The sequence below is a fragment of the Pipistrellus hanaki genome (genome assembly GCF_964339955.1).
Source record: "Pipistrellus hanaki genome assembly, chromosome: 2".
Classification (NCBI taxonomy): domain Eukaryota; kingdom Metazoa; phylum Chordata; class Mammalia; order Chiroptera; family Vespertilionidae; genus Pipistrellus; species Pipistrellus hanaki.
This window is the reverse complement of record NC_140504.1, coordinates 38,230,396-38,243,962: the sequence shown is the minus strand read 5'-3', so window position 1 is coordinate 38,243,962 and position 13,567 is coordinate 38,230,396. Positions and strand designations below refer to the sequence as shown.

Below are 13,567 nucleotides of genomic sequence, written 5' to 3'. Positions count from 1 at the left end.
TTTTTATTTTCTGGAGTTTTCTTTTTATGCCTATTGCTTAAAATAAGGTACTGATTATATAAAAGCTTCCTGCTGCATAGGCTTTTGAGTAATTTACATGGATACAGATGTAGATATGAGTTATCCTGTAGGTCCAATGACCTGATAAATAACTCATTTGGGAACCATGACTAGAGAGGGATTTACCTTGAAGGTAATGAGCTGAAGCTTCCCTTGCAAGAACCTCTTCCAAGTCCTAGTACCTAATTATGTCTTCTTTTTAAAATATATTTTTTCTAAATATATTTTTATTGATTTCAGAGAGGAAGGGAGAGGAAGAAAGAGATAGAAACATCAATGATGAGAGAGAATCATTGGTCAGCTGCCTCCTACATGCCCTCCACTGGGGATCAAGCCAGCAAGCCAGGCATGTGCCCTTGACCGGAATTGAACCTGGGACCCTCAGTCTGCAGGCCAAAGCTCTAGCCACTGAGCCAAACCAGCTAGGGCAATTGTGTCTTCTTTTTAAAGAGGGCCGCCAAATAGTTTTTGCTTCAGACCATGCAAGCTTAGAACTGTCCCTGAACATGGCACAGCAAATTAAATTTATTTAGAGTTTGTTTTAAAAAAAACAAATCAACCTTAAAGTCAGCCAGTTGATTAGGAGCGTGTATCATATGCCGCCTGCTGATGGGAAGCCAGGACAAGACAGAGACTCTAAGATAAACCAGGGCTCCCTCCCACAGGATCTTTCCAGAAGGATAGGCCGACCCTCCCAGTGGCACACTCTTCAGTTAGATCGTTGTGGCCACATTGGCTAGCTATTTCAGTGACTATAGCTCCATGCTCCATCAGTCTTCGAAGTTGTAAATTCTTTCCTTGTAAAACATTAGCTGCATATTACCTCCCATTGTAATTTATTCCTCCAATAGCTGGGAAACTCCTGGAAATCAAGGACCTGCTAGGATATTGCTTTTTCATCCCCCCCTATATATTATTACCTGGCATATTACTTTCTTTATGACAGGCATCAATAATATTTTTTAAATATAGAAGTAATGGGAATACATTACAATTTTTTTGGAAAATACAGGAGTTGGAAAACAAAGTCACTCATCATCTCATTCTCTAAGTGTATTAATATTTCTATATATTTCTGTGCCGTATCTTCTAGTAATAATATTTTAACATCATGATAATTGTACTGAATACACTATGTTACATCCTGCTAAATAGTTACCTGTTAGAATTAATGGAGTGTGAGAAAATTGTCAAAATGGTGCTGATAACTGAGAAACGTACATACCAGATGTTTTCTAGATCGGATAAGTTGTGTTTATCTGAAAGGCTGGGACAGAAAATAGTTTTCAAAGTGTACTATTGACTCTTCACTTCAGAGTCAATAAATAATCTATGTGACTTTATTTTTTTTAATATATTTTATTGACTTTTTACAGAGAGGAAGAGAGAGGTACAGAGAGTTAGAAACATCAATGAGAGAGAATCATTGATCAGCTGCCTCTTGCACACCCCCTACTGGGGATGTGCCCGCAACCAAGGCACATGCCCTTGACCGGAATCGAACCCGGGACCTTTCAGTCCGCAGGCCGACGCTCTATCCACTGAGCCAAACCGGTTTCAGCTAAATAATCTATGTGACTTTAAAATGTAACTAGGAAAATGAAAACTTTAGAACTTTTAGAAAATATCGAAGCATTTCTAATGGAATCCAGCTGTATCCACCTACCAGTGTCCCGCACACATCCTGACCAGCCCTCCCGCAGTGGCTGATGGGAGTGGCTAGGATTGAATCTGAGATAGTGCTCCGGATCCTCTAAGTTAGGTCAAGCGGCAGAAAAGATCAGTCAGCAAAAGGGAGATGGCACAAGTGGCTTGATGATTACAGAATCAAAACACAAAACACAGATCCTCCGTGATCTTCCTTTGTCCGTAGTCAAAGGAAAACTGTCAAAGTTTTGAGACCTCAGAATAAAAGCTGTGTTGTGTTTCTGCTCTTGGTGTGGCCCCAGCATGTTCCTTTCTGAACCTGGAGCCCCTGCTACAGGGCCGTCCTCTCTGGAGCAGCTGAAAGATAAGGGAGAGTCCGTAGAAGGTAGAATTTTATACCGTAATTGTAACTTGAAAATCAGGTTGGTCAGCTCCAGCATGGAAAGAGCCTGGAAGTTGTTACATCTGAAGAGCAAGTAAATAAGCTGGACAGAATGAGTCAGTGACTTAGACCAATGGTCGGCAAATCGCGGCTACTGAGCCATATGCGGCCTTTGACCCCTTAATGTTCTAACGCCACTTCTAAACAGACTCGCCCAGGCCGAAAACCGACTTCTGGGCATGGGCCATGAAGTTTCAATTGCACTGTATGTGCGCGCCTACACGTGGTATTTTGTGGAAGAGCCACACTCAAGGGGCCAAAGAGCCACATATGGCTCGTGAGCCGCGGTTTGCCAACCACTGACTTAGAGCCATTAGAGAACTGAGGGCACAGGGAAGCCGCCGCCCCGAAGTCTGGGCAGGCACGTGAGCACAGCGAAGCGCAGCCAGAATCTGCCCGCCAGGAGCAGAAGCCGCTGGAGCCATAAACTTACAGGAACGCTGAAATGGGAGTTTTGACAAATCGCTGGAGATTGATTGTGGACTAGCTTGATAGTGAGAAAATTCTTAAGCCCCCCAGTGTTAGGAGGTTCCCCCCACACACAAGTTTTCGTTAGTTTTATTGCCAGGAATCCCACCAAGTTCTCACAGTGAAAATCTAAGCAATTTCTTAAAATTTGGGGGTGGAGGGTAGAAAAGTAACCTTCTGAAATAGGCCCAGAGCAGTCTGTTCTCAGAAACAAAGGCCAACGCTCCCAGGGAAGCTCTGCCAGAACCTTTTTGTCCTGGGGGAAGGGCAGCTAGCCAAGTCTAACCTCTAATCTGCCCATTGTACCTAAGGGTGAACAGTATTAGGAAAAACACTTCTGAAGCACAGAGGTCAACTAAACCATTGAGATATAATCATAAGATCATAGAGTGTTTTCCCTGCCCTACACCCTACCATGTCACCGGGGCTCCTGTATAATAACAGTGGGTTCCAGCTGAAAGAAGCGCAGACACAGACTCTGTCCAGAAAGCAGTTCTTGTTGAAACCCAAAGACAACAGGAGAAGCAAAAGGAAACCAAGGTTTTTGGAGGAAAGTGAAGCCTCTGGCACCGACAGCTGCTGCAAACCTGAAACACAACATACCTCCAAACCTGATTAACATTAAGCATTCAAGGCTTCTTTGCCTCGTTCCTAGTATGGGATACATCACATCTGGTTTCCTCCCTCCTCCCTTCCCTTCCTTCCCTTCTTTCTTTTTTGTATATTTATTTTAATTGATTTTAAAGAGAGAAGAGGAGAGAGAGAAAAACATCGATGTGAGAGAGAAACATTGATTGGTTGCCTCCCGCACACATCCTGACCAGGGATTGAACTACCCTGGATATGTGTCCTGACCAGGAATCAAATACACCACCTTTTGGTGTGTATTGTACAATGCTTCCACCAACTGAGCCACACCAGCCAGGGCCATCACATCTGGATTAAAAAAAAAAAAAAATCCAAGCCTTAAAGGTTAAAAAATATTTTTTAAAGCACAAATTGAAGTGACAAGGCAAGTATCAGAACTAGACTGAGATGTGGGATTATCTATGGCATTTAAAGTAAGGGGTTAATATGTAAATGCTCTAATGGAGCAAGTAAAAAAAAAACATGCAAGAACAGAGGGTAATGTAAATAAAGAGATGGAAATTTAATTAAAAATTAAATGAAAATGCTAGGAATAAAAAACATCATAACAAAGGAAGAATGCATTTGATGGACTAATCAGTAAACTAGACACAGCTGGAGAAAGAATCAGTGACCTTGAACATATGTCAATGGAAACTTCCCAAATACAAAGAGAAGTGAGAATGAAAACAAATAAATAAAATATAACTGAACTATCTAAGAACTGCAGGAAATTTTTAAAGGTGTACCAGGTAACGTGCTTATTTGAATACAAGAAGAAAGGAATGGGAGAACTATTTTTCTTTTTTTAAAAAAAATAAATTTTTATTGTTCATATTATTACAAATGTTCCTTCCCCCCCCCCTCCATTGCTCTCCTCCACCAGGTTCCCACCCCACCCTCTGTCCTTTCCCCACCCCCCATTGTCCTCTTCCATAGGTGCACAGTTTATGTTCAGTCTCTTCCCACATCCCCTTCTCCCCTTTTCCCCAAGAATCGTCAGTTCACTCCCCTTCCATACCTCTGATTCTATTATATTCAACAGTTAATATTGTTCATCAGATTTTTTTTTAATTTCCTTGGTTTTTAGATTCACTTGTTGATAGTTACGTATTTGTTGTTCATAATTTTTATCTTTATTTACTTTCTCTTCTGAAAGAACCCCCTTCAGCAATTCATATATTTCTGGTTTGGTGGTGATGAACTCCTTTAGCTTTTTTTTTTTTTTTTTTTTTTAATATATTTTATTGATTTTATACAGAAAGGAAGGGAGAGAGATAGAGAGTTAGAAACATCGATGAGAGAGAGTCATCAATCAGCTGCCTCTTGCACACCCCCTACTGGGGATATGCCCGCAACCAAGGTACATGCCCTTGACCGAAATCGAACCCGGGACCCTTCAGTCCCCAAGCCGACGCTCTATCCATTGAGCCAAACCGGTCCCGGCTAGCTTTTTTTTTTTTATTAGTGAAGCTCTTTATCTGACCTTCGATTCTGAGTGATAGCTTTGCTGGATATTAATAGATTATCTTTGGCTGTAGATTCTTACTATTCATCACCTTGAATATTTCTTGCCATTCCCATCTGGCCTGCATGGTTTCTGTTGAGAAATCAGCTGACAATCGTATAGGTGCTCCTTTATAGGTAACTATCTTCTTTGCTTTTGCTGCTTTTAATATTCTCTCTTTGTCTTTTGCTCTTGGAATTTTAATTATGATTTGTCTTGGTGTGGTCCTCTTTGGATTCCTCTTATTTGGAGTTCTGTGCGCTTCCTGGACTTGTAAGTCTAATTCTTTCACCATGTGGGGGAAGTTTTCTGTCACTATTTCTTTCAGTATGTTTTTGATATCTTGCTCTCTCTCATCTTCTGGGACCCCCATAATTCTGATGTTGGTTCGCTTGAAGTTGTCCCAGAGGTTTCTTACATTATCTTCAATTTTCTGGATTCTCTTGCCTTCTAGCTTCTGTGGAGGAGTGTCTTCTGGCTCTTTATGTTCCAAATCTTTGACTTGATTCTTGCGGTCTTCCATTCTGTTTTTAGGACTCTGTATAATATTTTTTATTTCAGACAATATATTCTTTATTTCTTGTTGATCCCTTCAGTCCACAGGTTGACACTCTATCCACTGAACCAAATCAGCTAGAGCTTCAGACAAAATTTGAGGAAATTTGTCACCAGTAGACTTGCCTTGCAAGTAACGATAACAAAAGTTCTTCAAAGAGAAGGAAAAGGATACAGGTTAGAAACTCAGATCTAATAAAGGAAGAATATTAGACAAGGACTTCACAGTTAACAATTTGTTCAAAATAATAATAAGAAGAGTGTATTTGGCAATGTTAGCTTAAGGATAAATAAAAAGAGGAGGAAAGGTCAAAAAAGCAAATCCAAAAGGAAGAAATCAACTTCTCTTGTGTTGGGCAGGTAGGAAGGTTTTCAAATGGACCATGCAGTGGAACTGATAAATCAAGAAAATTAATTTTTCCAAGTGGTTTAATGAAGTATTTTATGGAACAGAAAGGAACAGTTCCGAGCCACTGCTGAATAGGACATTATGAGACTTCTTGGGTTTTTTTTGTGTGTGTTTTTTAAAGATTTTTTTTTTTAGAGAGTGATAAAGGAAGAGGGAGAGAAACATGGATGTTAGAATGAAGCATCATTGATCCTTTCTGGGATCCAGCCTGTAACCTGGGCATGTGCCCTCACTGGGAATTAACCCAGCCAACTGAGCCACCCTGGCCAGAACTGACTTCCTGGTTTGTTTGTTTGTTTGTTTTATTATTTATCTTTATTGTTGAGAGTATTGCAGATATCCCTCCCTTTTCCTCCTATTGCCCCTTTTCACCACCCCCCCAAGGCCTTCACAGCTCTATTGTTTGTGTCCCTGGGCATGAATATCTATAATAATAAAAATTTAATATGCAAATTGACTGAATGACCAAACAGCAGAATGACCATCCAGACAACCACACTATGACATCCACTGGCACCATCCACAGCAGATGCGATGCGATGGGTTGGGGCCTGGCCATCGCCCCATGATAGCCCTACAGAGGGGGCAATTGATCAGTAGGGGGCTCCAGGATTGCCCCAAAGAGGGAGGCCCAGGCCACCGAGCCACCGACTGGCTGCAGCAGGTGGGCAGGGCTTCCCTCTGCGGGACAAACCATTGTGGAGTCCCAGCTGGGTGAGGGGGGCCTACCTCTTTGGGGCGATCAATTGCAGGGCTCCCAACTGTAAGAAGACATAGGCTGGCTGAGGGGCCCCCCTGCCCCCTCCCACCACTGAGTGCATGAATTTTGTGTCCCAGGCCTCTAGTATGCATAAAGGTTTTTGGTTAATCTCTCCACGCCCTCCTCCCCACTTCCCTCTGACTTCCAGGTTTCTTTACATTTTTTTCTAGGTTTGATAGTTTTTGTTTTAACTAGTCAATGGGGAAAACATTTGCTGATCTCTCATTTCTGTGTTACGGTGGTGAATATGTGAGGTGAACTACAGTGTGAACATATCACAATAAGCCTACTGAGAAGAATGCTTTCTTATATTCGCCAGATGGTCTGTGCTAGCCTTGTTTTCATAAGTGTTGTGTGCATTTACTCTCAATATGATTTCTTGTCATTTTGCTATTTTTATACTCAGTGTTTAAGTGCCTTTTTGTTTTTTTATGATTTAATGTGAGTATAGTCTTAAAAACTAATGAGCTATGTTAATTTATTTCTTAACATTTAAATTTTCAATCTGTCATAGTTTAAAAAATCAGACTCTAGGAGTTGATTTTTAAAAAAATATCCTGATCATAAAAATGTTTGCATTGGCTTTTTGAAGATATATGAAATAAGAGTATAGCTTATAATTATTAAATAGTCAGCTTTACCAGTATTTGCCTTAACAGTTTGTACTTTTTGTACCTTGCCCCACTCTGAGGTCATAAATATAGGGTATCCCCCAAAAATGTGTACACACACCTTGTATAATTATAAAGGCAGTGTTTATTTAAATACATTTCACTTTCAAAATTACGCTATCAGCTCTTAACGTGTGTATACATTTTTCTGGGACACCCTATGTAGTCTCTTGTGTATTCTGTCTTTTCTTTATATATATATATATATATATATATATATATATATATATATATATATATATTTTTTTTTTTTTTTTTTTTTTTTGATTTTTTACAGAGAGGAAGGGAGAGAGATAGAGAGCTAGAAACGTCAATGAGAGAGAAACATTGACCAGCTGCCTCTTGCACACCCCCTACCCGGGACGTGCCCGCAACCCAGGTACATGCCCTTGACCGGAATCGAACCTGGGACCTTTCAGTCCACAGACCGACGCTCTACCACTGAGCCAAACCAGTTTCGGCTCTGTCTTTTCTTATCTCCCAGTTATTCCATATATATTTTTTCTTTAATGTTCATCCAATAAATGGAAAGTTTTCCAGTGGGTGTTTGTAAGGTTTACTGTAGTTCTGTTTCTAAATTTATATTCTCTGTTTTTTAGGTCAAAATATCCCATCATGTGTAAAATAAAAATAGAGGAATCCTGGTCACCTTGGACAATAGTCTGGCTCAATGAAATGTGATATTTGTCATCCTTAGGAAAGTATGTTAACATGAGTGTTTGCTTTTAAATAGGCATGTGGAAGTCCAGGTGTTTGGTGATCACCATGGCAATGCTGTGTACTTGTTTGAGAGAGACTGTAGTGTCCAGAGGAGGCATCAGAAGATCATTGAGGAAGCCCCTGGGGTAAGAACCTTGTAAAGAGGTTTGTAATCTTCTCTATAATGGAAACACTAGTCACTATGATTTTCATATCAGAAATCTGTGAAGCTGCCGAAACCGGTTTGGCTCAGTAGATAGAGCGGCAGCCTGCGGACTGAAGGGTCCTGGGTTCGATTCCAGTCAAGGGCATGTACCTTGGTTGCAGGCACATCCCCAGTAGGGGGTGTGCAAGAGGCAGCTGATCAATGTTTCTCTCTCATCGATGTTTCTAACTCTCTATCCCTCTTCCTTCCTCTCTGTAAAAAAACAATTAAAAAAAAGAAAGAAAAGAAATCTGTGAAGCTAAATCTGTCTCCCCTAAAGTCCTGCTGGACAGCTGCTTCCAAGAAGTAGTATACTAGTAAGGATAAGTCCCCCCTCCCCCCCCCCCCCCCCGTTCCTCCGCTCCCCCCCCCCCTTGTTCCTCCCACTGCAGAGTAGGGATGAAGGGTTGAAGTTCTGGGGCTACCACATAGGACACAACAGGGCTGTGTTCCATCTGAATAGTTTTTAGGACATTCTCCTCGGACCTAAGGTTCTGACTTAGAGTAAGCAGCTACATCGTGTTTCCACACAGATTTTAAATTGTAATTAACCAAACGTTTAAAGGAACGAAATGGTCTGGTTAATTGAATGTATTTTCCATGCAGAAGACTTGTTTTAACTGCTGTTTGAGGTTACCTGAAATGTATCAGTCATCTTCCTGCTGTATTGTGGAGGAGAGAGATTTGCTCTTATTTGACAAATTTTGACTGGCTTAGGTTGTTCTCTGGGTCCAAGGCCTACTCCTGGTTTGCCTGTTTTTAAAATGTTTTTATTGATTTTTAGAGAGCAAGGAAAAGAGAGGGATAGAGAGATAGGAACATCCATGAGAGAAAAGCATCATCAGTTGATTGCCTCCTGCACGCCCCCTACTGGGGACGGAGGCTGCAACCCAGGAATGTGCCCTCACTGGGAATCAAACCAGTGACCTCTTGGTTCCTGGGTCGATGCTCAACCACTGAGCCACACCACCCAGCCATGGTTTTACTTATTTTTGGATTTTTACATTTCTTGGAAGCTGCTACTGCCACTGGCTTCTTTTCTTGTTCAAGGTTATATACAGTAGTCCCCTCTTATCTAGAGCCTCAGTTACCCGTGGTCAATTGTGGTCTGAAAATATTGTCAGAAATTCCAAAAAATATAATAAAATTCCTGAAAATTTATAAGTTTTAAATTGCACACGATTCTGAGTAGTGTGATGAAATCTTATGCCATCCTACCCGGGATGTGCACACCCCTTTGTCCAGTGTATCCACATTGTATAGCTAACCCACCTGTTAGTCACTTGGTATTTGTCTTAGTTTGGGGGACACTTTGCATCGACTATCACATTACATACTTATGTTCAAGTAACCCTTATTTTACTTAATAATGGCTCCAAGTGCAAGAATAGTGATGCTGACAATTTGGATATGTCCAAGAGGAACTGTAATTGCTTCTTAACCTTAAGTTAAAAGGTCTGTAGGTATAAGAAAAACATACATAGGGTTTGATACTATCGGTGGTTTCAGGGATCCACTGAAGATATATATAATTTTTTAAGTACTTTATTGATTTTAGAGAGGAAGAGAAACATTGATTGGTTGCCTCCTGCAGTTGCCCCAACTGGGAATCAAACCCACAACCCAGGTATGTGCTTTGACCAGGAATCAAACCTTCCACCTTTCCGTGTAGAGGATGATGCTCCAACCAACTGAGCCACACCGGCCAGGGCTCCACTGGAGATCTTGGCACATATCCCCATGGATAAGGGGAGACTAACCATGCATGTTTTTATCAGTATATAGTTTTATCAGGCCAGGGATCTGAGATTTCTGGTAATCAGTTTGTTATTTGCATATTAAAATTTTAATTTCAGAGTATATTGTTGTAGAGTATATTATACCTTTTGAAGTAAATGTCAACAACAACAATTTCAGTAAATTCTTATTTTGAAACAGTGACTGCTTAAATATCTATAGAGCTCAGTTTTTAAAATGTTAAAAGCTTTGCCTATTTATTAACATACATTTCTTTTTTTGAACCATTTTTATTAACTTGGAATCTCAAGGTTTACCGTATTCTAAGATAATTAGTGCACACCTTATCCAGATTGCTTTATCGTCTTAAAATAGGGACTATTCAAAGTTTTTATATTGATACATTTAATTTTAAGTAGACTTATAGTTATAACAGTTATGTAGGAACAAGGGACACAGATATATCACTATACTGAGGAATATCTGTAAGTCATAGAAATTACTAGCAGAACCATTAAACTTGGGCATTGTGACAGCGTTTTATCTTTATTATCTCTTGAATGTAATATTTGCTACATGAAGATGTAATATTGGATCTTAGTGGGAATTTCTAGCGGGACAAAGTACTAATGGAAATTTATTTAAATATTTGTTCATAGCCCGGTATTAAACCTGAAGTAAGAAAAAAGCTTGGGGAAGCTGCAGTCCGAGCTGCTAAAGCTGTAAATTATGTCGGAGCAGGTATGCTAAGATTTGTTTCTAAAATTTGCTTTCGAGGCAAAAGAAACATAGCTTTTATATAGGGGCTTTCAAACCTTTTTGACTAGATCCACAAGAAGAAGAAAAAAACCACACTCATATTTTATATTGAGACCATATATGTGTGTGTGTGTGTGTGTGTGTGTGTGTGTGTGTGTTTATATTTATATTCATATATGTTTGAAAAAAGACTTTTACTAAATAATGCTTATCCTAATATGTATAATGCTATTCGATATTTTGTCTTATTTTAAATTAAAATTACAAAATTGATTTTTTAATTATTAAAGTTTATTTTTTACAGCAGTTTTAGTTTCACAGAAAAATTGAGCAGAAAGTACAGAGATTTCCCCATATACTTCCTGTCCCCACATGCACACAGCCCCCCCCCCCCACATCAACATTCTACATCAGAGTGTTACATTTGTTCTGATCAATAAACTTATACTGACACATTATTACCACTCAGAGAACATAGTTCACATTAGGGTTCATTCTTTTTAAGATATCTAAAAAATGTATTTTTATTGATTTCAGAGAGGAAGGGAAAGGGAGAGAGAGATAGAAACATCACTGATGAGAGAGAATCATTGATCAGCTGCCTCCTGCATACCCCCAACTGGGGATTGAGCCTGTAACCCAGGCATGTGCCTTGACTAGGAATCAAACCATGACCTCTTGGTTCCTGGGTCAGTGCTCAACCACTGAGGCACACCAGCCGGGCAAAATGGATGAATTTTTATATTTTAACTGGAGGCCTGGTGCACAAGTTTCATGCATGAATAGGGTCCCTAAGCCTGGCTGGTGATCAGGGCCGATCAGGGCCTTCTGGCTGCCAGCTGGGGCCTTCCTTCCTTTGTTCTGTGCCACCCCCTGGTGGTCAGTGTACATCATAGCAAACGACCGAACTCCTGGTCAAACTCCTGAGGGACACTTTGCATATTAGCCTTTTTATATATATATATATAGATAGATAGATAGATAGATAGATAGATAGATAGATAGATATATACAATAGATATATAGATATATAGATATATAGATATATAGATATATAGAGATAAAGCTGGGGAAGTTTTGTAGTGCCTAATAAAATACCAATATGTAATACATTATTAACATAAGATTTAGTTGCTGAGCAATCTTTCAATGCGTTACCAGCAAAAGGACTTTCAAAGGAAATTTCCAAGAGTCCAAAACTAAGGGACTGTATTTTTCTGCAGGGGGTTAAAGTGAGATGGGAAGTCACAGGGTACCGTTCCCAGGATCTGATGCAATAACACATGGCAGTCATGTTCTCATTGCTTCATGTCTTGGGCTTATTATTTGCTCAAAACCACAAATACATTTTTCTGTTGCAAAATTTCATGACTCCCTATCTTGACTGAGAGTCATTTGCTGCTACAACATGTGACTTTTTTTTTTTTTAATACAAAGTACCATTGAATGAACAAAGTGGTAAAACTGATACATCGTTTTAATTTGCTACTAATTGCCTACTATTTAAATGTGACCATTGTATTTTACTTTTAGGAACCGTGGAATTTATTATGGACTCGAAGCAAGATTTCTACTTCATGGAGATGAATACAAGGCTGCAGGTGGAACATCCTGTTACGGAGATGATCACAGGAACTGACTTGGTGGAGTGGCAGCTGAAGGTGGGAATGGTTTTTCTATGAAATATCAGTCTTGAACCTGTGTTATCTTCTGGCCTCCTAAAGAAAGGTGTCTTTTTGGATAAGGGATCAGTCCTTACTGGTTGTGATGGGAACAAAAAAATGGGAGGTCAAAGGTGACACTGCATTTCATGCTATGACATTATTGTCACTTTATGGACACAGATTCCCAATCTGTTCATTACCATCATTTCCCTTTAGGCATGGGGCAGCCAACAGGCGAGCTGCTGCTATTGACAATGGCTTGTGACCACATTGTCTCAAAATCAAAACCTGGTACTCTACCTAGGGCCACATCATTCTGGGCCAGGCTGTCATTAGATTTTAGAGGCAGGACAGGTGCCAGCCAAGATGAAATGAGCTAACAGAGTTGGGATGGAAGGCCCTGGCCGGCAGCCAGAAGGAAGAGCCAAAGGAATGGTCTAGACCAGTGGTCGGCAAACTCAGAGCCAAATATCAACAGTACAACGACTGGAATTTCTTTTGAGAGCCAAATTTTTTAAACTTAAACTATATATGTAGGTACATTGTTATTAACTTAATTAGGGTACTCCTAAGCTGGCCTTTGCTAAAAACCCAAGGGGCCAAAGAGCCGTATGTGGCTCGCGAGCCGAGTTTGCCAACCCCTGGTCTAGAAAGGTCCATGTGCAAGTGTTGACTTAAACACTATTGCTGGCCCACAGTGGGATAAGTATGAGACAGTCACAGTACATGATTAGAAATTTTTTAAGTGATTTGGTTTCGGCCAGTGTGGCTCAGTGTTTGAGCATCGACCTATGAACCAGGTAGTCCCGATTCAATTCCCAGTCAGAACATGCCCTGCTTTCAGGCTCTGTCCCCAATAGGGGGCGTGCAGGAGGCAGCCAATCAATGATTCTCTCTCATCAGTGATGTTTCTATCTCTCTCACCCTTCATCTCTGAAATCAATAAAAATATATGTTTTTTAAAAGTAAAGCAATTTGGCATTGCTATGACATATCTACTGGTTTTACAAAAGTTTTCAGTCCACACTGTTCTTTTATTTTAATAGTGTGAGAAGCACTGACCTAAACCATAGTTCCACAAAGCATATTATTTCAAATATTAATAATAGCTTAGCATGTTTTTCTCTTTATTGAAAACAATAGATTGTATCTCAGTCTTCTTTTTTTTAAAAAAAAAGTTTTTTAAGTCGTATAAATAGTCAATCTCTGAGGGATTCTTGGTTCTTTATATATATCCTGAATCTAAAAAATTTTTTTTTCATATTGTGATGCTAAAATCTTGGTTATTTTGATAATTTTTTTTTAATGTCTGTGGACAATATGCTTCTTTTTCAATTTCCTTGGGGTTGATTGGTGG

General features: G+C 39.8%; 1 protein-coding gene across 1 annotated transcript in view; it reads left to right on the top strand.

Annotated features, from left to right (window-relative positions):
- The window catches only part of MCCC1 (methylcrotonyl-CoA carboxylase subunit 1), a 51,371-nt gene that overhangs the window by 15,693 nt on the left and 22,111 nt on the right, over window positions 1-13,567 (top strand). The window contains exons 8-10 of the mRNA XM_084874199.1: window positions 7,880-7,991; window positions 10,447-10,528; window positions 12,080-12,207. Coding sequence (XP_084730325.1) covers window positions 7,880-7,991; window positions 10,447-10,528; window positions 12,080-12,207 — 322 coding nt within the window. The remainder of the gene's footprint in view (window positions 1-7,879; window positions 7,992-10,446; window positions 10,529-12,079; window positions 12,208-13,567) is intronic.